Source organism: Loxodonta africana, chromosome X (genome assembly GCF_030014295.1).
Source record: "Loxodonta africana isolate mLoxAfr1 chromosome X, mLoxAfr1.hap2, whole genome shotgun sequence".
Taxonomy (NCBI): Eukaryota; Metazoa; Chordata; class Mammalia; order Proboscidea; family Elephantidae; genus Loxodonta; species Loxodonta africana.
This window is the reverse complement of record NC_087369.1, coordinates 142,114,310-142,136,829: the sequence shown is the minus strand read 5'-3', so window position 1 is coordinate 142,136,829 and position 22,520 is coordinate 142,114,310. Positions and strand designations below refer to the sequence as shown.

Sequence of the window (22,520 nt, the reverse complement as noted above, 5' to 3'; positions counted from 1 at the left end):
TAATTCTATAAGCATAGTTGATGTTCATTCACATAATTCCACCTCCTCCACAGTCTTTTTGATTAGAAGGGAAGCAATTCTGAGACGTTGCCTCTTGTTCATTCAACAAGTATAGACTGCTTACTAGGTGTCTAACACTGTGCTAGGAACTCTTTTTAAGTACCTGCTGCTTTTTTAAAGTACCTCCTCTGGATTCTTTGATGTGTTGATTTACTAAATAAAACAGGAATGAGATTGTTCTGTGTTCACAGGAACATCTAAGGCAAGACCCAAAATGCACCCTAATAAGAACAGGGCTCCCCTTCTCCCTTCTAAAATAGAAACAGCCACCAGGAAAATGGCCTAAGAAGACACAACAAGCTTTAGCATTGCAGGCTGCCTCTTGAGAGCCTGGGCCATGCTTCAGAGAACAGGTGTGTCTTGCTCTAAGTAGTTGTGAATTTCACTAAGTCACACTGACACTAAAGATAAGTTGAGCGGTGATTCTTCACTTTTCAAAAGGATTTATCCCGGGGTTCCTTTAAACAGTCAACTCTGAAAGTACAACTAAAAATAATTTCATTTTACGTTATTCTGGTACTTGTAGTGTAAAATATGGGGTGGTTTGGGGGAAAGGACAGAGAACAGTCAACCTGGTGGTGGAAGAGTTTTCTTAGAATTTTATCCAAAGCAAATCCTGTCTGGAGGCAAGGCCCCTATGGGGCTGTAGGATCTTTGCCTGGGTTTCTCAACTGACTAAATTTTCAATTCAGGCTCTAAAGCAGAAAAAAAAAAAAAGATTTTCAAATGACACCATGTGGTTTGCTGAGTCACTTTTCTGATCCAGCTCCTGAGCTTTTAAGAGTTAGTGATATTTGCAAAGGATACTGAGGAGCTGTGAATAAGATCAAAGGCCAGTTGGGAGGGGAGGAGCCAGGAGAGTGATGCAAAAAAAAATTGGAAAGACCATGCACACACACCTGCCCTCAATTTAGTCTCTAAGGTTACATGTTTTTCACGTAAGGTGTTGAGACACGTTTGTGTGTCACAAAGATACCTTTGGTGCATCCAGATGTTCTGGGTTTCTTCACTCTCTTTTGCCAGTTTGGGATGAAGAGGGGAGGGCTAGAGATGGCGTGGGTGACATAGGAGAAAGGAAGATGATGATGGGAGGAAGTGTTAGTAAGTTTATGTTAGAGCCCCTCTATGGAACCAGCCGAGCCCTGGTGGCACAGTGGTTAAGCGCTCAGCTGCTAACCCTAAAGATCAGTGGTTTAAACCCATCAGCCATACTCCGTGGGAGAAAGATGTGGCAGTCTGCTTCCGTAAAGATTACAGCCTTGGAAACCCTGTGGGGCAGTTCTAGTCTGTCCTATAGGGTCTCTGTGAGCTGGAATCTACTCCACAGCATTGGTGTTTTGGGGTTTAATGGAACCAACTGGCCAATTCACTGAGAAATAGCTGTCGTCAAAAGGACTTGGGGATCCTGGTTTAGAGACTCATTTAGGGTCCCTCCACACGAAGAGGAAGGATAATTAACAGGTCATTGTGCTGGTAAACAGGTAAACAGAAGAAAAAAAATCCTGCCTCCCCCTACTCCCACCCCTCTTTTTCTTTTTGAGCACCAGACAGCCCGGATCTCTGGCTTCCATAGCTCGATAGCTCGTTGTGTTTACCACCAGTCAGCTCGCCACTTGCATCCCTAACAGAGCTCTTGCGCACAAAGAGCTCTGATGTCACAGGTGTCTCGAGCAGTCCTTCGTGTTTGTCCCCGTGGAGGCTGGGCTCAGGCCCCACTGGAGCGAAGCCTTGTTTCCCAACCCTCCTAACCTCTCTTCCCAGGGTGAGAGGTGGTACTTTAAGTGTGTGGATGCCTGTAAATGCTCATGCCCCTTCTACATTTTGATGTAAAACTGTCTCCGCAGAGTATTGTGTTAGAAATGACCCTGATGAGTCACGTCCCTCACTTTCCAGGCTGACGTCAGGGGAGAGACCGCCAGCCCCTCCCACCTCCTTTGGAACCCTGGGCAGGGACTGCACTGGGGAAGACAAGATGGATGGTGGGGCTGACCCAGGGTGACACTCCTGATGCTTTTCTTCCATACCAGCGAGGGGAATCTTTTGGGGGACGCAAGGCCAGCCACGGCCCCGCCCTCCCATCACCCCAGGCATCCTGGGTCTGGCCTGATTGTCTCGTCTCCCTCCCTCTTTCCCCATCCCCTGTCCCCACCCTCTCAGTGGTGCAGTCTGGGCAGCTTCTCTGGGCAGCTGCTTCCTGAGGCTGCAGTGAGGCCTCCTGGAATGATGGGATCTTATGAACAGACCCAAGTGGCCTCTTTAGTCTCACGAATGACAGCCAAGCCACCTAGTCAGGTGACTCCATCATAAGGCTCCCCACAGCTTCATTCTCCCCTCCCCCACCCCAGGTCCCTATATGAGACTGGACTCTCATAGCATTCCCCATTTGCTTATTTTTATTTGAACTCTTAGGTGGTAATTCTCCCTTGATATTTCCTGTTGCGAGACACCCCCTCCTTCCCAGATAAATGCATCCTGAGTGTGGAGCGGTGCTTGATGCTGCCTCTAAAAAATTAAATTGAAAAGCGAGCCTAGATACCATTTTTCTATCTGACTTAATAAGCCTGTTTTTGAAAAAAAATATTGGTTGGCACTATCATGTCTGATAAGCTCTGAGTAGGAGAACGGGTTTCTCATCATTTATATTTATGTGACCCCCACAGAAGCCTAAATGTGAGTAAGTTATAATCCTCCCTATCTACCTCCCCTGATACATATCTTTGTGGACTAATGGCCTCCAAACACTTACTTTATTACAAACATTTGTTATGTGACAAATCTCGCCAACACACCATTTTAAAGTTTATACATCAGGTGGCAAATGTCAGAAATAAATGGAAAAAAACAAAAAAAAAATCCCAGGACCTGGCTTGGCTCTGATATTTACACTGAAAATGAAATTTCCTATCTCCAGCTTATGGGGAAAAAAACTCTTCTTAGTTGTATATTGGCTTCAAAATATTTTCATTTAATAACCCCCCACACGTACACCTCCCATTTATCATAAGCCTTATAAATTGGTCTGAAAAAGCACTCTGCTGAGTGGGGATGACACATTTTTTATCCAATGCCCAAAAGCACAAAGATTTGTTTTGTTTTTATGTAACTGGTGAAATTTCTTCTGTTGTGTTTTGTTTTGTTTTTCTCCAAAATAGAAATATCTTTTTATTATAAAAGTTGCACCTGCTGACTGCAAAAAACTGAAGCGCCATGCCTTCGCCATAATTTCACTCCCCAGAGATAACCCCAGTGGGAGTAGGAAAGGAAAACCTTCCTAGTGTAGTCTTGGTTGTTCTTTAAGTTGTTCCCTTTCCTGGCCCAAATGAGCAATTTGACTTTCTCTGTGTGCTTTCAGGAGCCTTCAACCGAAGGAAACGAAACTCCATCTATGTCACCGTGACTTTGCTTATTGTATCCGTGTTAATTCTCACGGTGGGCCTTGCTGCAACCACCAGGACTCAGAATGTGACTGTCGGAGGGTATTACCCGGGAGTTATTGTAAGTATAGAAGGCGTAGGTAGGTCTCACTAGCTTGCTGGCTACAGAAATTCGGGTTCCACCAGGATGGGTTGCAATTCTATTGGAGTTTTTATTGTTTGCTCCGTTTTCCTTTATATCTCTCTATATTTATAGAGAGAGGCAACTCCAGGCCCATTAAGAAGAGCGCTGAACTAAGAATCGGAAGAAGCCCAGCTCCAACCCTAACTAGCAGTGTGGTCCTGAACAAGGCATCTCACCCTTTTGGATCTCGAATTTTCTGGTCTAGGTGATGTTATTAACTAGCAGTGTTTATCTTAGGCTAAGATCCTACCCTGTCTGGGCATCTGCTTTTCTATATATGATAGAAGTCATCTGATCTCACTTGAAATCTGAGGACCCTTGAAGCCTGGACACTATATGATCAGTACTAATTGTACACTCCTATCAGGAAAAATGTGTGGACTATAGACCCCTAAAATGCATTCATCTACAAATTATATACATGTTCGTAAAACCTATATAAGATGGAGGTTCAAAATTAGATAAAAATTAAATCAAGTTTTAATATCTTCACACTAACACTAACTAAAATTTCAAAGAATGATGTATACTTTGTGTGAAGCTTGTCAGTGAAGATGGTGGCTAAAAACCCTTATTTCAAATAGCTTACTAGGTATTTTTTAATATTTTTGGCTGACGTCTCATCAGATATGATTAGCTCGTCATTGGTGTCATTGTTTTTTTTTGTTTGTTTGTTCGTTTCATCCCAAAAGCACAACGTGGCTAACAATAGGCTTACCCTGAGAGTAGAAGCATCAACTTGGCCATTTTCTTATTGTTCTCTTGTGCCTATGTCATTAGGGCATCTTCCATTCGTGGTTTCTCCACAGGAGTCTTTTCAAACCACTAGATTATTTTGTTGGGACTGGTTTAGTCAAAAGTGGATAATACAATCCAGGCATGTGGAGAAAATGCATCACCATAAATCCTTGGAACTTGCCCTCTTCCCTCAGGATAGCAGGGAACTTGCCTCAGGAACTTCCCTCAGGAACTGCTTGGAACTTGCCCTCCTCCCTCAGGATAGCTCACCTGGTCATCTGACATTGACACCCAGGGAGGGCGCCAGTGCCACTCTGCTTAATATTAGTCACACTTAAGTTGGTTCCTATCTTTTTAGATAAACCATAAATAGAAAGTAGGCATTCTAATCGCTTCTTCCCACACTCCAATGGATTATTTTACACATCCCCGGGGTTCATGAGATCCACATTGAGCTCTTTACACACAAAGCCCCATTTGGGTCCACACGCACTGCTGCTGAATCCAAAAACCTAACTCTAGAGGTTGGATCATATTTTTTACAGCACTTAAATGGCTCACCAACTGTAACTGATAGACAGCAGGAAGTTTAGGATTTTTTTTTTTATATATTTTAGAAGAGCAAAGAGGTCAGATGTGTTGGGGGGGAACTGTTATTTTGTTCCTTTTTTTTCCTTTGGAAAGGTGGGGGTTGTAGAGAGAAGCAAGAGGAGGGGAAGAGATTAAAGATGAATGCTTTTGACGTGCTAGCACTGTGAGTGAAGAAGCCTGGCGCCTGATGCCTAGGTCACTGATTCCACAACTGGAGTCTGGTATGGGCTGCTCCTTGAACTGGCTAGAGGCTGCTGGGGGAATTTCCTTCGCAGCTCTTGGGTTGCCAGGGCTCCCATCAGGTCAGGGCAGGTGTCCCACAGACACCGTTTGGTGCCCTCTGGTAAACATGTGATATGAGAACTCACCCAGTCCATTTCCTGTGATGAGGCAAAAAACCAGTCCTCAGCAGAATTGGGTTTTATTTTTAAACACAAGTGAGGGGAGGGGGGAGGAAAGGAGGGGAGAAGGAGATTGCATTTTGGTGGCTTGGAAAAGCAATTTATAGGGCCTGTGTGACTTTGCTTCCAGTGGCTATATAGTATAAAATATTTCTGACCGATGAGCAAATAAATGCTCAAGCCAAGATTCAGACTCTCCGTGGGTGAGGGGAAGGTATTTTCCATGTCATTTAAGAGAAAGAACTCCTATTCATGAATGGTGGCTATGAATCCTTTCTGTAGACTATCTGACCGTGGGTGGCTGGTTGGAATACATTAACAAAGGGAAGAGGGCGCATGGTTGTTGTTATTCGTGTACCTGATGTTCAGCTTATGCTCCAAGTCAAAAGCAGTGGGGACAGGTGCTCCTGTGTGTGTGTGTGTGTGTGTGTGTGTGTGTGTGTGTGTGTGTGTGTGTGTGTGTGTTTCATTAGAAACCAACGTGGAAATGTTGATAGGCAAGCCAACCCTACCAGGCAGTGTGCCCCATGGTTTAGTCTTTTTGAAATTTGCTCTTATAATTCCTGTAGGTTGTTTCTTTAAAATGGATTTTAATTATAGAAAGTGAGGGGGGAAGAGTGTAGACTGAAAAGAAGAAAAATCTATTTGAGGCTATAGGTCAGATCATGTTGTAACAAACACAATTGGAACTCATACCTCTGAAACAGTAAACGCCTGGGAATTCAGACTTGTCTGGGAAGGAGGTACTTTCACTAATTGAATAGTTTGGCTATGAGGGAGTTACTATATAAACTCTAAGCCAGTGGTTTTCCCACCTTGGGTTGCATAGAAAGGACCTGGTGAACCAGTGGAAGTGCAGCTCTCTAGGCCCCACCCCAGAGATTCTGATTTTTTTTTAGGCCCCATCCCAGAGATTCTGGTTCAGCAGGCCTGGGCGGGACCCAGGAATCTGACTTTCCTTTTCCTGAGCTAACATTTGATTGAAAAATTAATGTATGTTGAATCTGCATTTTAATAAGCATCCTAGAGGAGTCTAACTCTGGTGGACCAGCTACCACCTAGAAAACAAAAACCCAATAAAGTGTGCTTAGCTTTAAAACCAGAGTGAGCATAATGTGGTATTTTGAGATTCTGTACCGTCAAATCGGTCACTTTGAATATAAATTGTCATTGTAGATAACTGTGAAAAAATTCAGGTTATAGGGAGCTCTACTTTTTTTTTGACGTTAACAATATGTGACCATTTAAATTTTCAAAACAGATAAATTAGGGGGCGGTTATTAGATTAAAAGATTTGCCATACAATTCATTTAAATATTGAGATTTTGGGCATTTTAAAATATAACTTTATTTATACAACTCTAAGTCACATATGTGTTGGAAACCCTGGTAGTATAGTGGTTAAGAGCTACAGCTGCTAACCAAAAGGTTGGCAGTTCTAATTCAACAGGTGTTCCTTGGAAACCCTATGGGGCAGTTCTACCCTGTCCTATAGGGTCTCTATGAGTTGGAATCTACTCGACGGCAGTGGGTTTTTTTAAGTCGTGTGAAGCTCCCTGGGTGGCACAAACAATTTACACTTGATTTTTTCTGTGGGGGGGCTAAACTAAAGGTTAGCAGTTTGAATTCCCCTGGTGGCACTGTGAAAGAAGGGCCTGGCGATCTGCTCCAGTAAAAATCAAAGCCAAGAAAACCGCATGAAGCACAGTTCTATTCTGTAACACATGGGGTTGCCATGAGTCAGAATCGACTTGATGGCAACAGGTTTGTTTTTTTATTTTTAATTATTTGAAACTTTTCAAAGGCATCTTTATTTTGCCAAATGAGATGCAGTTATACAGCGGGGAACATTATAATAGAGTGCTAGCTACTCTACCTGAGCTGGAATGTGGTATCCTCCCAAGAGACATGCACACGCACATCTTTAAAGAAGCGCTGATTTGTACAGGCTGAACTGTAAAAGGAAACCCTGGTGGCGTAGTGGTTAAGTGCTGCGACTGCTAACCAAAAGGTCAGCAGTTCAAATCCACCAGGTGCTCCTTGGAAGCTCTATTGGGCAGTTCTACTCTGTCCTATAGGGTTGCTATGAGTCAGAACTGACCCGACGGCAATGGATTTGGTTTTGTTTTTTGAACTGTAAAAAGAAAAAAAAAATTTTAATTAAAACTGACAAACTGGCTTAGGATTTTTACTATCCCCAAATACTCAGTGCATATTCAATTCCAGAAGATTCAATGAGCCTTCTAACTCCAAAGACCTGAAAAACCAGGAGCCTCAGTTGTTGCCTGACGCTGAAAAAGGCCACTGAGAAAAGCTGCTCCTTCCCACAACACCTCCTCATAACTTAGATCCAGGGGAACTAAATGTGTTTCCCCAGCAACCCACCAGATGGAGTTGGCCCCTTGGTCCGTGGGGAAAGCCTTTCATTCTTGTACTCTGTCCTCATTTGTTGTATTGTTGGGGCCATACCAGCCTGTGCTGTCTTCTAGGAGACACTGGGAGTTTCTGCCCCGCTTTCCTGAGGGGCTCAGTTAATTGAAAATCTTATCAGAATTACCACGGGATTATTTAGTAGATGGGGGCCTCAGGAATCACTCAAAACCATCCATATCCCAGAAACCTCTAGGCCAGCGTGGCTTCAGCTTCACGTGCAAAGATTCTTTTGAGAAGTTCAAAAAGTTTTAATTAACTTGAATGCCCAGGAAATTTAAGAGGTTCTGGATAGTGGGATTTGGGGTCTTAATGAGAATTACGTAGAAACTTTTTCCTCTCTTTTGAAAATGTTTCTGAGATACAAATCCATGTTCCTGCCTCAGTAACTGCGTTTTAAAGACTTAATTTGAATTTTGATTTGCTGGCTCAGACTTTTATAACTCCACAAGGTTTTAACCTTCTTTGGCTCCTTGTTGCCTCCTTAGCATGCCACTGAAAACTCTACATAGATGCCCTCAGCTGATCTGCCATCACCTCTCCAGTACCTTTACTTTTGCCAAAATTGTCAATCCCCAGTCCCTGAAACACAACTTGGACTTTTCTGCCTTGGTGCTGTCACTCACATCGTTCCCCTTTGCCTGGAATGTCCTCCTGCTCTCTCTGTTTATCCAAAGGCTCTGTCACATCCCAACTTAAAGACACAGCTGGGACATTTCTCAACTACTGGGGTGCCCAGTGGTGTCTACCATCTTTGAACTCTCTACCACAAGTCCCTGCTATTCATGGTTCCTGAAAAATACTCATAGCCTGCTTGTGTTATCTGTTAGGCTAGCTTCTCAGTTTTGTTTATACTGGTACTCAATCCCTTATCTGAACCCTTGGGCCAGATGTGTTTCAGAATTTAGACATTTTTTATTTTAGAAAATTGATGCAGTACATATGCCATATATGATCTAATACTCCCAGTGGATCAAGCATAAGCAAGCATCTTCATACTTCCACAATAAAACGTGAATTTTTACACTAAATGAGATAAAGATTATAAAATAATCTCATATAAGGTCAAGGTCAGGTTTTGCCACCAATTTAGTTACAAAAAAAACTTTTCATTTTCCAAGCTTTGTGGACTTCAGAATTATGGAAAGGGATTGTGGACTGGTTTACCTAGCTATAGCATGAGCTCTTTAAAGCCAGGTCTCGTTGATCATACCAAACCCAACCTCCTGGCCTCCAGATCCCAGACCTTGCACAATGTCTGCCACAAAGTAGATATCTAATTAATATTTGTTGAATGACTAATCAATTGTTGAATGACTCATCTTTTGAACCTCAGCCCTGGGTGTCTGGGGCAGTGGATGGAAATAGGCATAGGTGATTGGTTCCAGCCCTGAAAGAGCTCTTGAATCTGACTTTGTCTTTTTTTTTTTTTTTACAAGTGGAGGGAAGCCAAAAAAAGCAAACTGATTATTTCTTCTGGTAATGAGAAATCAAGATGGAGGGCCAAAGGTCCAAAAGTTACCTGATTCCATGCAGCCCCCAAGGGATAATCGGAGAGCTTAGCTCCCTCAGGCCTCTGGAGAGAACATAGCTGATTAGAAGCGGTTACCTATTTCTGTCAGTAATGAGTTGGCCAGGTAGCTGTCTTCCAAATTTCTTGGCATAGATGAGTGAGCACTTCCAGCATTGTATCTGTTTGTTAAAACATCTCAATTGGTAATCCGTTATTTTTTGCCAGTGCCTTCAGTGCAGCTTGGACTTCTTCCTTCATTATCATTGGTTCTTGATCATATGCTACCTCCTGAAATGGTTGAATGTCAACCAATTCTTTTTGGTACGAGTACCAATGGAGGTGTTTCAACAAACAGATGCAGCACTGGAGGTGCTCACTCATCTATGCCAAGAAATATGGAAGACAACTTCTCGGCCAACTGACTGGAAAAGATCCATCTTTATGCCTATTCCCAAGAAAGGTGATCCAACCAAATGTGGAAATTATAGAACAATATCAATATCACACGCAAGCAAAATTTTGCTGAAGATCATTCAAAAACAGCTGCAGCAGTATATCGACAGGGAACTGCCAGAAATTCAGGCCGGTTTCAGAAAAGGACGTGGAACCAGGGATATCATTGCTGATGTCAGATGGATCCTGGCTGAAAGCAGAGAATACCAGAAGGAGGTTTACCTGTGTTTTATTGACTATGCAAAGGCATTGGACAGTGTGGATCATAACAAATTATGGATAACATTACAAAGAATGGGAATTCCAGAATGCTTAATTGTGCTCATGAGGAACCTTTACATAGATCAAGAGGCAGTTGTTCGGACAGAACAAGGGGATACTGATTGGTTTAAAGTCAGGAAAGGTGTGCGTCAGGGTTGTATTCTTTCACCATACCTATTCAATCTGTGCGCTGAGCAAATAATCTGAGAAACTGGACTATATGAAGAAGAAAGGGGCATCACGATTGGAGGAAGACTCATTAACAACCTGTGTTATGCAGATGACGCAACCTTGCTTGCTTAAAGTGAAGAGGACTTGAAGCACTTACTAATGAAGATCAAAGACCACAGCCTTCAGTATGGCTTATACCTCAACATAAAGAAAACAAAATCCCTCACAACTGGACCAATAAGCAACATCATGGTAAATGGAGAAAAATTGAAGTTGTCAAGGATTTCATTTTACTTGGATCCACAATCAATGCCCATGGAAGCAGCAGTCAAGAAATCAAATGATGCATTGCATTGGGCAAATCTGCTGCAAAAGACCTCTTTAAAGTGTTAAAAAGTAAAGGTGTCACTTTGAAGACTAAGGTGCACCTGACCCAAGCCATGGTGTTTTCAATTGCCTTATATACATGCGAAAGCAGGACAATGATTAAGGAAGACCAAACAATTGACACCTTTCAATTATGGTGTTGGTGAAGAATATTGAATATACCATGGATTGTCAGAGGACGAACAAATCTGTCTTGGAAGAGGTACAGCTAGAATGCTTCTTGAAAGCGAGGATGGCGAGACTTCATCTCAACGTTTTTTGGACATGTTATCAGGAGGGACCAGTCCGCGGAGAAGGACATCATGTTTGGTAGAGGATCAATGAAAAAGAAGACGACCCTCAATGAGACGGATTGACACAGTGGCTGCAACGATAGGCTCAAGCTTAGGAACAATTGTGAGGATGGCGCAGAACCGGGCCGTGTTTCGTTCTGCTGTACATACAGTTGCTATGAGTTGGAACCAACTCGAAGGCATCTAACAATACCACCCCCTTTCAGGAAACTCTGACTATTGGTTTTTCCTTTATTCTCAATGCCTCAGTGCCTCCTTGAACAGTGCTTCTCAATTCTCCCTGCAGAGAACTTCTTCCCTGTGGGCAACAATGGGGCTCTGCTACTTGAAGCTTACTATCCTACTAACTCTGGCCACGAGTGTAATAAGATGTGACTGAAAGAACATTGGCTGTTAGGGGATCTATGGGCTACTCATGGCCTTGTCATTAACTTGCTCTAAGTCCATATAATTCTCTAGGCCTCCATTTTCTGTCTACCAAATGGGAATGGTATCAGCTCCACCAAACTCAATAGCATTCCTGAGACCAAAATGGGGTAAAAGTGCTTCTTTACTTAAAAAACTATTCAAATGTAAGGTGGTGTTATCTATACTGTTCATCAACCTGTTGCTCAGGTGAGTGAATTCTTGCAGCCATCGCTCAATAGAGATTAGCTCCCTACCTGATGAATTCTATCCATCCTTTGAGGCCAAGTTAAAGTGTCTCCTCTGTGAAACCTTAGAGTTACAGGTTATTTAGCAACTGACCTTATACAAGTCACACCACATACTTTATCTCAGTTAATGCTCATAGCAATTAGCCCTGGTGACACAGTGGTTAAGAGCTCGGCTGCTAACTGAAGGGTTGGCGGTTTGAACCCACCACCTGCTCCACGGGAGAAGATGTGGCAGTCTGCTCCATAAAGATTACAGCCTTGTATGGGGCAGTTCTACTCTGTCCTATAGGATCGCTGTGACTCAGAGTCAACTCACAGCAAAGGGTTTTGGTTTTGGAATCCTCATAGCAACCCTGTGAGGTAGGTGCTATTATGAGCCCCATTTTATAGATGAGGGAACTGAAGCACAAAAAGGTTAAGGGATTGGCCCTATGTCACATACTTAATAAGTGGCTGAGCCAGGTATCTAATCCAGAATGAATTTTTCCCTGCTCCTATAGCACTTTGTTTATACCTCGCTGAGGGTTCTTCTTTTTTTTTTTAATTTCTATGGATTTTTTTATTTACTGATTGTGTTTTAGGTTAAAGTTTACAGTGCAGATTAGTTTCTCATTCAGAAAAATTATGCACAAATTGTTTTGTGACACTGGTTGCAACCCCTACAATGTGTCAGCACTCTACCCCTTTCTCTTTACACCCTGAATTCCCCGTGTCCATTCCTCCAGGTGTCCTGACCCTTCCGCCTTCTTGGCTTTGCTTTTGGGCAGGTGTTGCCCATTAGGTCTCCTATACTTGATTGAACTAAGACGCACGTTTCTCACTGGTGTTATTGTTTTATAGGCTGGTCTAATCTTTGGCTGAAAGGTGGACTTCAGGAGTGACTTCAGTTCTGAGTTATGTCCTGGGGCCACAGTCTCGGGGGTCCTCCAGTCTCTGTCAGATCAGTAAATCTGGTCTTTTTTTGTGAACTTGAATTTTGCTTTACATTTTTCTCCTGCTGTGTCCAGAACCTTCTATTGTGATCCCTGTCAGAGCAGTCAGTGGTGGTAGCTGGGCACTATCCTCTTTTTCTGGGCTCAGGCTGGAGGAGTCTGTGGTTCATGTGACCCATTGTTCTTTGAACTGATATTTTCCTTGCATCATTGTTTTACTTCATTCTCCTCTTTTCTGAGTGTGATAGGACCAATAGATGTATTTTAGATGGCTGTTTCCAAGCTTTTAAGACCCCAGGTGCTACTCACCAAAGTAGGATGTACAACATTTTCTTTATGAACTATGTTATGCCAGTTCGCCTAGATGTCCCCTGAGACCATAGTTCCCACCTGTCAGCTCCAGTAACTTGGTCCCTCAGGGTGTTCGGATGGGTCTATGAAGCTTCTTTGGCTTTGCCTTGGTCTATGGATTTTTAGATATATTTGGGGGGGCTTTTTGTATTATTTAAACTTCATCTGAACCTTCAAATTACATAATAAATTGCAGAAATTTCACAGATGGTAAGTAACAAAACTGGCGTAGATTGTGATTGAATATCTTTCTACTATAACACACTGTTTTTTTTAATTTTTATTGTGCTTTAAGTGAAAGTTCACAAATCAAGTCAGTCTCTCACACAAAAACTTATATACACCTTGCTACATACTCCCAGTTGCTCTCCCCCAATAAGAGAGCCCGCTCCCTCTTCACTCCCTTTTTTCGTGTCCATATTGCCAGCTTCTAACCCCCTCTACCCTCTCATCTCCCTTCCAGGCAGGAGATGCCAACATAGTCTCAAGTGTCCACCTGATCCAAGAACTCACTCCTCACCAGCATCCCTCTCCAACCCATTGTCCAGTCCAATCCCTGTCTGAAGAGTTGGCTTTGGGAATGGTTCCTGACCTGGGCCAACAGAAGGTCTGGGGACCATGACCACCGGGGTCCTTCTAGTCTCAGTCAGACCATTCAGTCTGGTCTTTTTATGAGAATTTGGGGTCTGCATCCCACTGCTTTCCTGCTCCCTCAGGGGTTCTCTGTTGTGTTCCCTGTCCGAACAGTTATTGGTTGTAGCCGGGCACCATCTAGCTCTTCTAGTCTCAGGCTGATGTAGTCTCTGGTTTATGTGGCCCTTTCTGTCTCTTGGGATCGTAATTACCTTTTGTCCTTGGTGTACTTCATTCTCCTTTGATCCAGGTGGGTTGAGACCAATTGGTGCATCTTAGATGGCCGCTTGCTAGGGTTTAAGACCCCAAACGCCTCTCTCCAAGGTGGGGTGCAGAATGTTTTCTTGATAGATTTTATGATGCCAATTGACTTAGATGTCGCCTGAACCACGGTCCCCAAACCCCTGTCCCTGCTACGCTGGCCTTTGAAGTATTCAGTTTATTTACGAAACTTCTTTGCTTTTGGTTTAGTCCAGTTGTGCTGACCTCACCTGTATTGTGCGTTATCTTTCCTGTCACCTAAAGTAGTTCTTAACTACTATCTAATTAGTGAATACCCCTCTCCCACCCTCCCTCCTTCCTCCCTCTCCTAACCATCAAGGAATATTTTCTTCTCTGTTTGAACTATTTCTTGAGTTCTTATAATAAAAAAAAAATTTTTTTTTATAATACTGGTCTTATACAATATTTGTCCTTTTGCAACTGACTAATTTCACTCAGCATAATGCCTTCCGGGTTCCTCCATGCTATGAAATGTTTCACAGATTCCTCACTGTTCTTTATTGATGCATAGTATTCCATTGTGTGAATATACCATAATTTATTTATGCATTCATCCATTGATGGGCACCTTGGTTGCTTCCATCTTTTTACTATTGTAAACAGTGCTGCAGTGAACATGGGTGTGCATATATCTGTTCGTGTAAAGGCTCTTATTTCTCTGGATATATTCCAAGGAGTGGGATTGCTGGATACTGTGGTAGTTCTATTTCTAGCTTTTTAAGGAAGTGCCAAATCGATTTCCAAAGTGGTTGTACCATTTGACATTCCCACCAGCAGTGTATAAGTGTTCCAATCTCTCCACAGCCTCTCTAACATTTACTGTTTTGTGTTTTTTGGATTAATGCCAGCCTTATTGGAGTGAGGGGAAATATCATTGTAGCTTTGATTTGCATTCCTCTAATGGCTAACGATCATGGGCATTTCCTCATGTATCTTTTAGCTACCTGAATGTCTTCTTTAGTGAAGTGCCGGTTCACATCTTTTGCCCATTTTTTTAATTGGGGTATTTGTCTTTTTGTGGTTGAGTTTTTGCAGTATCATGTAGATTTTAGAGATCAGGTGCTGATCGGAAATGTCATAGATAAAAACTTTTTCCCAGTCTGTAGGTAATCTTTTTACTCTTTTAGTGAAGTCTTTGGATGAGCATAGGTGTTTGATTTTTAGGAGCTCCCAGTTATCTAGTTTTTCTTCTGTGTCGTTAGTAATGTTTTGTATACTGATTATGCCATGTATTAGGGCTCCTAACGTCATCCCTATTTTTTCTTCCATGATCTTTATCGGTTTGGATTTTATATTTAGGGTTTTGATCCATTTTGAGCTCATTTCTGTGCATGGAGTGAGATATGGGTCTTGTTTCATTTTTTTGCAGATGGATATCCAGTTATGCCAGCACCATTTGTTAAAAAGACTGTCTTTTCCCCATTTTACCGTTTTGGGCCCTTTGTCAAATATCAACTGCTCATATGTTGATGGATTTATGTCTGGATTCTCAATTCTATTCCTTTGGTCTATGTATCTGTTGTTGTATCAGTACCAGGCTGTTTTGACTACTGTGGCGGTATAACAGGTTCTAAAATCAGGTAAAGTGAGGCCTCCCGCTTTGTTCTTCTTTTTCAGTAATGCCTTATTTATCCGGGGCCTCTTTCCCTTCCACATGAAGTTGGTGATTTGTTTCTCCATCTCATTATAGAATGTCGTTGGGATTTGGATCAGAATTACATTAAATGTATAGATCACTTTTGGTAGAATAGACATTTTTGTTATGTTAAGTCTTCCTATCCATGAGCAAGGTATGATTTTCCACTTATGTAGGTCTCTTTTGGTTTCTTGCAGAAGTGTATTGTAGTTTTTTTTTTGTATAAGTCTTTTACATCTCTGGTAAGATTTATTCTTAAGTATTTTATCTTCTTGGGGGCTACTGTAAATGGTATTGATTTGGTGATTTCCTCTTCGATATTCTTTTTGTTCGTGTAGAGGAATCCAACTGATTTTTGCATGTTTATCTTGTATCCCGATACTGTGCTGCGCTCTTCTATTAGTTTCAGAAGTTTTCTTGAGGATTCCTTAGGGTTTTCTGTGTATAAGATCATGTCGTCTGCAAATAGAGATAATTTTACTTCTTCCTTGCCAATCTGGATGCCCTTTATTTCTTTATCTAGCCTAAGTACTCTGGCTAGGACCTCCAGCACAATGTTGAATAAGAGCAGTGATAAAGGGCATCCTTGTCTGGTTCCCGATCTCAAGGGAAATGCTTTCAGACTCTCTCCATTTAGGGTGATGTTGGCTGTTGGCTTTGTATAAAACCCAAGGCTTTGTATAAATGCCCTTTATTATGTTGAGGAATTTTCCTTCTATTCCTATGTTGCTGAGAGTTTTTATCATAAATGAGTGTTGAACTTTGTCAAATGCCTTTTCTGCATCAATTGAGAAAATCGTGTGATTCTTGTCTTTTGTTTTATTTATGTGATGGATTATATTAATTGTTTTTCTAATGTTGAACCATCCCTGCATACCTGGTATGAATCCCACTTGGTCATGGTGAATTACTTTTTTGATATGTTGTTGAATTCTATTGGCTAGAATTTTGTTGAGGATTTTTGCATCTAAGTTCATGAGGGATATAGGTCTGCAATTTTCTTTTTTTGTGGTGTCTTTACCTGGTTTTGGTATCAGCGATATGCTGGCTTCCTAGAATGAGTTTGGGAGTATTCCATCCTTTTCTATGCTTTGAAATACCTTTAGTAGTAGTGGTGTTAACTCTTCTCTGAAAGTTTGGTAGAACTCTGCAGTGAAGCCGTCCAGACCAGGGCTTTTTTTTGTTGGAAGTTTTTTGATTACCTTTTCAATCTCTTCTTTCATTGTGGGTCTATTTAGTTGTTCTACCTGTTTGTGTTAGTTTAGGTAGGTAGTGTGTTTCTAGGAATTCATCCATTTCTTCTAGGTTTTCAAATTGTTCGAGTATAGTTTTTCATAGTAATCTGATATGATTCTTTTAATTTCAGTTGGGTCTGTTGTAATATCGCCCATCTCATTTCTTATTTGGGTTATTTGCTTCCTCTCCTGTTTTCCTTTTGTCAGTTTGGCCAGTGGTTTATCAATTTTGTTGATTTTTTTCAAAGAACCAGGTTTTGGTCTTGCTAACTCTTTCAATTGTTTTTCTGTTTTCTATTTCGTTTAGTTCTGCTCTAATTTTTCTTATTTGTTTTCTTCTGGCGCCTGTGGGTTTCTTTTGTTGCTCTCTTTCTATTTGTTCAAGTTGTAAGGATAATTCTTTGATTTTGGCCCTTTCTTCTTTTTGGATGCGTGCATTTATTGATATAAATTGACCTCTGAGCACTGCTTTCGCTGTGTCCCAAGGGTTCTGGTAGGCAGTGTTTTCATTCTCATTGGATTCTATGAATTTCTTCATTCCATCCTTAATGTCTTCTATAATCCAGTCTTTTTTGAACAGGGTATTGTTCAGTTTCCAAGTGTTTGATTTCTTTTCCCTGCTTTTTCTCTTATTGATTCCCACTTTTATGGCCTTATAGTCAGAGAAGATGCTTTGTAATACTTGGGTGTTCTGGATTCTGCTAAGGCTTGCTTTATGGCCTAATATGTGGTCTATCCGAGAGAATGTTCCATGTGCACTAGAAAAGAAAGTATACTTGGTTGCTGTTGGGTGGAGTGTTCTGTATATGTCTGTGAGGTCAAGTTGGTTGATTGTGGCATTTAGATCTTCCGTGTCTTTATTGAGCTCCTTTCTGGATGTCCTGTCCTTCACCGAAAGTGGTGTGTTGAAGTCTCCTACTATTATCGTGGAGCTGTCTATCTCACTTTTCAATGCCGATAGAGTTTGTTATATGTATCTTGCAACCCTGTCATTGGTTGCATAAATATTTAATATGGTTATATTTTCTTGGTGTATTGTCCCTTTAATCATTACATAGTGTCCTTCCTTATCTTTTATGCTGGATTTAACTTTAAAGTCTATTTTGTCAGTAATTAGTATTGCCACTGCTGCTCTTTTTTGATTGTTGTTTGCTTGATATATTTTTTTCCATCCTTTGAGTTTTAGTTTGTTTGTGTCTCTAAGTCTAAGGTGTGTCTCTTGAAGGCAGCATACAGACAGATCTTGTTTTTTAATCCATTGTGCCACTCTCTGTCTCTTTATTGGTGCATTTAGTCCATTTACATTCAGCATAAGTATGGATAGGTATGAATTTAGTGCTATCATTTTGATGTCTTTTTGTGTGTGTTGTTGACAGTTTCTTTTTCCCACTTAATTTTATGTGCTGAGTAGATTATATATTGTCCTTTCCTCATATTCATTGCTGTTGATTTTGTTTCTGCTGAGTCTCTATTTTTTTCTTGTATTTTATTTTGATGAGTAGTATAGTTTGTCTCCTTTGTGGTTACCTTATTATTTACCCCTATTTTTCTAAATTTAAACCTAACTTTTATTTCTTTGTATCACCATATCTTCCTCTCCATATGGAAGGTCTATGATTACATTTCTTAGTCCCTCTTTATTGTTTTAATGTTGTCTTCTTTTATATAATAACATCGTTTTTACCTTGTTTTGAGCTTTTTTTAAAAAAAAATCTTGCTTTTTTTTTTTTTTTTTATTTCCCTGTCTGGGTTGACTTCTGATTGCTCTGTGCAGTGTTCTAATCTTGGATTGATACCTGATATTATTGATTTTCTAACCAAAGAACTCCCTTTAGTATTTCTTGTAGTTTTTGTTTGGTTTTTATGAATTCCCTAAACTTATGTTTATCTGGAAATGTCCTAATTTCACCTTCATATTTAAGAGACAGTTTTGCTGGATATTCGATTCTTGGCTGGCAATGTTTTTCCTTCAATTTTTTAAATAAGTCATTTCACTGGGCATTGTTAATGCACAGTCTATATCTCCCTCACTAGACTGTGAGCTTCTGGGGGAGAGAGGCCATATCTTCTTGCTCTTCTCTATTTCTCCAGAGCTTTACAATGTTTGGCACATGCTGTTGTTCTTGTTAGTTGCCATCAAGTTGATTCTAGCTCAGGGTGACCCCATGTACATAGAGGTGCTCAATGAATGTTAGAAAAATGAATGGTCTAGAGTAGAAGAGAATGGAATAAAATGGAAGGGAACTGAATGAAGTAACTGGCTGGCCTGGGATTCACAGTCCTGGAGTGCCATGTCTTTCCAGTCAGTTTCACAAGATTGCAGCCCACCTCTTCTGGCCACTGCCATCAGAGATTTATTTGAGAGCATCAGGAACGGTGAATGTCTTTGCTTCCCATCGTAGGGCAAAGACTACTATTGGGGTTCAGAAGTCATTGAGTGGGAATCTGTGGAAGCTGACTGACTATTGGGTAAAAGGACTTATTTTCCATGTATGAAGCTGCCTCCAAATTTCTCTCAATCTCCACGAGTAGCCCAGAGTATCATAAGCATAAACTATTCATGGAATGCCTCCTTAAAAAAAAAGAAAGAAAAGAAAACCTGCGGAGAGTACTGGGGGAGAGAGGAGGGTAAGAGAGAACAGGGAAACTCTCTTGTTATGAAATAGAACAAATAATAATAGAGGTTTTCAGCTCACTTCAGGCTAGAGTTATTCCAAACTGAAGTGTCTTGAATAAAATGGTCATAATAATCACTAGAGTAATAACTAATACTTGTTGAGTGCTTACTGTGTGCCAGGCACTGTGCAAAGTTATTTGAATCCATCATCCTGTTTGATCCTCACAAAAGCCCTGTAAGGTAACCACTACTATGGTCCCCATTTTACAGATGAGGAAACAGGTTTAGAGAGGTTAATCCATTTGTTCAATGTTGCACAGCCATCAGTGGAAAAGCTGGGGTTGGAACCCAGGCAAGTCTGATAATCAGGTTTTAATCACTATACTTAATAGCAACACATTTTAATTACATTTGAAATATGACCAGATGGGAGATATGCAGGAACATGGACTTACATTTTAGAAACTTTTTCAATAAGAGGTGGAAAAAGTGTGGAATATGTTTTCATTATCTTGAGAACCTACCTAGGAGTGGAATTACTGCGTTTTTTTTTATCGTAACTCTTATGTTTAATTGTGGAACTGTCAGAATGCTTTCCAATGTGGCTGCATCATTTTACAATCCCATCAGCAATGTATGAGGGTTCCAAATTTAGGCCTAGTTTAGCTGTTGAATGGGAGTATTCTCAGTAGAGTCATGGATGGCATGGAATGTTCTTCCCTTTCTTCCCCCCATCATACATACCCTCATGTACTGTAGCTTCTATTTCCCAAGAGGGGTTGCTGGCTGAGTGGCCTGGTAGAATGAGTCCTTAGAAATTCACATTCATTCCTTCCCTTTCATTCTTGGGGTTCTGAAACAACCACCCAGGCCCCTACACTGCTCCACCAAGCTCCTGCCCCGCCCTCAGGTCCATTATATTTACAACCCTAGCTGTAAGGCACTCCTTACCATACATGGGGGCCTGGGACTGAAACAGGTGCCCCCGTGAGCCAAGGTAAGGCTATAGATGGAAACCCAGACCAGCAGTGAGGTTAAAGAGAAATATAACTACACCACTGAACTTGTGTTAAGATTTATTGGTCCATTCTCACCACTTTTTACTTGTTCCTTTTGCATCCCCATCACCAGTCATTGGTTAGCGAGCATTTGCAGCCAAGACTGGCAGACTCAGTTCACTAATGGTGGAGCTGAGAGGGCAGTGGGATCTGCTACACTGAGCCATCATCCCAGCCACTTAGGGAAATTGTTTTTCAGGGTTTTACACTGCCATTTCTGTTCACCCTTTAATGAATGCTTTTTGTCCATAAATGAAGCAGAGATGGAAGAAGAGGTGAATAAGTGCTAACATAAATTGCAGTGGGTCAACCACAAGTATAGGCTTTCAAAAGAAGTTTTCTTTTTTTCCTCCCTCTCCCCCCAGTCTGGGTTAAGGTGCTTGCTGATTTCTGAAGTACTTCCTGGGTTTGATTAATGTGCTAGATGCATCAAAAATTGCTCTTGCAAACCTTATTTTGTAATCCATGCATCCGAGTGGAAGGACTCTTTTCAAAAAAGATAAAGATTAGAATATAACACATGCTTTTCACCATTATATGCCTCTTACTGACTCACCAGTCAAGCGCCAGGTAATGGATTTTGAAATTGAGAGAGACAGGCTCCGAAAAGCTATGGTTGACCTTTACTTTTACTTTTTACATGAGTTTCTTTTTAGGTGTGACTCATATCTACAAGGCATAATTGGAAAATGGTGGGAGGAGATACTTTTATCGTACATGCTGTATTTGTGTACATAACAGCTCCATGTGGCTTTAGCAGCTCTAAACCAAAACCAAATCTGTAGCCATCAAGTCAATTCTGACTCGTAGCAACCCTATAGGACAGGGTAGAACTGTTAGCATCTCTACCCAAGTTGTTTTCCATTATCGTACACCAGGAGCTGGAATGCTTATGTGGTCAGACTGTTTCCCACATGCTCTCTATGTATGCCATGTTGCTTTGCAGCTCGGCTTTGGATCATTCCTTGGAATCATCGGATCGAACCTTGTTGAGAACAAACGGCAGATGGTAAGTTTCATCACTATGGAATCAAGTTCCGCATCTGAAAATCTCAATATTTATATGCATAAGTAACACATTTCTTAAGGTTGCCAAATTGGACCACAAAAGAAATTGTTACTTTGCCTTTTCTCCTAAGCCTCCAGGGAATTGTTTTACAGCGACCCTGTAGGATGGGACTTGTTCTCATCTTACCTGATGCTGCCTCAGTGGCCTAACTAGTCTTCTTAAGCCACAGGGATAGAATATTCTAGATCTTGCCCTTTGTTTTCCTCCTCACTTCCAAAGGAGTGCTCAGGCTATCATCTTCACCTAGAACGTCTTTGCTCCTGTGCTTTCCATTGCTGCAGCCCTGGATTATTGGTGACTGTCACATCCTCCTCTCTGATGCAGAATCTTTTGGGGAAGTTTTCACAGAGGATTCCTGCCTTTTAGGAGATTACAATCTAGGGAACTTGGATTAAGAGAACAAATGTTCTGGGGGCACACAGAAGAAATCAAAGGATGAAACCAACCTAAGATATTTCCATTACCCATAGTTCAAAGCTCAGTATGTTGTAAGGTTGAAAGGAAGAATGAGCATATGTTCTATGTCCTAATGGGGCCTACAAGGGCAAGCTGTTGTATTTTCCTGGCTCAGTCTGAGAAGGCTTCCTGGAGGGCAAGGGAAGAAGGTGCAGAACAAGTTGCAAGCATTTTGCAGTTTTGTAGGTTTGTAAATCAAGATGCCTGGTGAGTGGTCACATGGTGGACTGATTAGGCTCCACTTGTACAAGTCTCTGTGGTATCACAACTTTCATAATGGAGTCTATTTAAGAGCAAGTTTAATCAGATAAACGTAATAGCTCCAGGGACAGAGAACTCTAACCATATGTTCTCCCTCAGCAATGTGGGGAATAACCCTCAGGGGAATTCTAATAGTTTTCTTCTTCCATTTCACCTGGACTACCCCCATGCCAGTTGTGTTTGCACTTTGGGCTTAAATTATTCAAAATAATGGGGGTGTTGTAATTGTAGAGCTGATCATAGCATAGCTAATAATACCAATTTCATGAAATATTTCATCCATTATTTACCAGTTCTCTGCAGTGTTGTGAAGTGAGATTTATTGAAAGAGGTTTCTGAATAACTTCCAAAGGATATAAGCATTTCCTCCTATCCTGTTGAGGTGGAAGAACCCTAGGGTGACAATGACTTTGATTTCCTCCTTCCACCTGGAGAGCAGCTTAATGACATGTTATCCCCCTGCCCATCCCAATTCTTT

The 22,520-nt window shown here is 41.3% G+C and overlaps 1 protein-coding gene across 3 annotated transcripts in view; it reads left to right on the top strand.

Moving 5' to 3' along the window:
• TMEM255A (transmembrane protein 255A) overlaps positions 1-22,520 on the top strand; it is a 69,243-nt gene that overhangs the window by 3,453 nt on the left and 43,270 nt on the right. For all 3 annotated transcript variants that reach the window (XM_003414772.4, XM_003414771.4, XM_003414770.4), the window contains exons 2-3: positions 3,413-3,555; positions 21,203-21,265. In XM_003414772.4, coding sequence (XP_003414820.1) covers positions 3,413-3,555; positions 21,203-21,265 — 206 coding nt within the window. The remainder of the gene's footprint in view (positions 1-3,412; positions 3,556-21,202; positions 21,266-22,520) is intronic.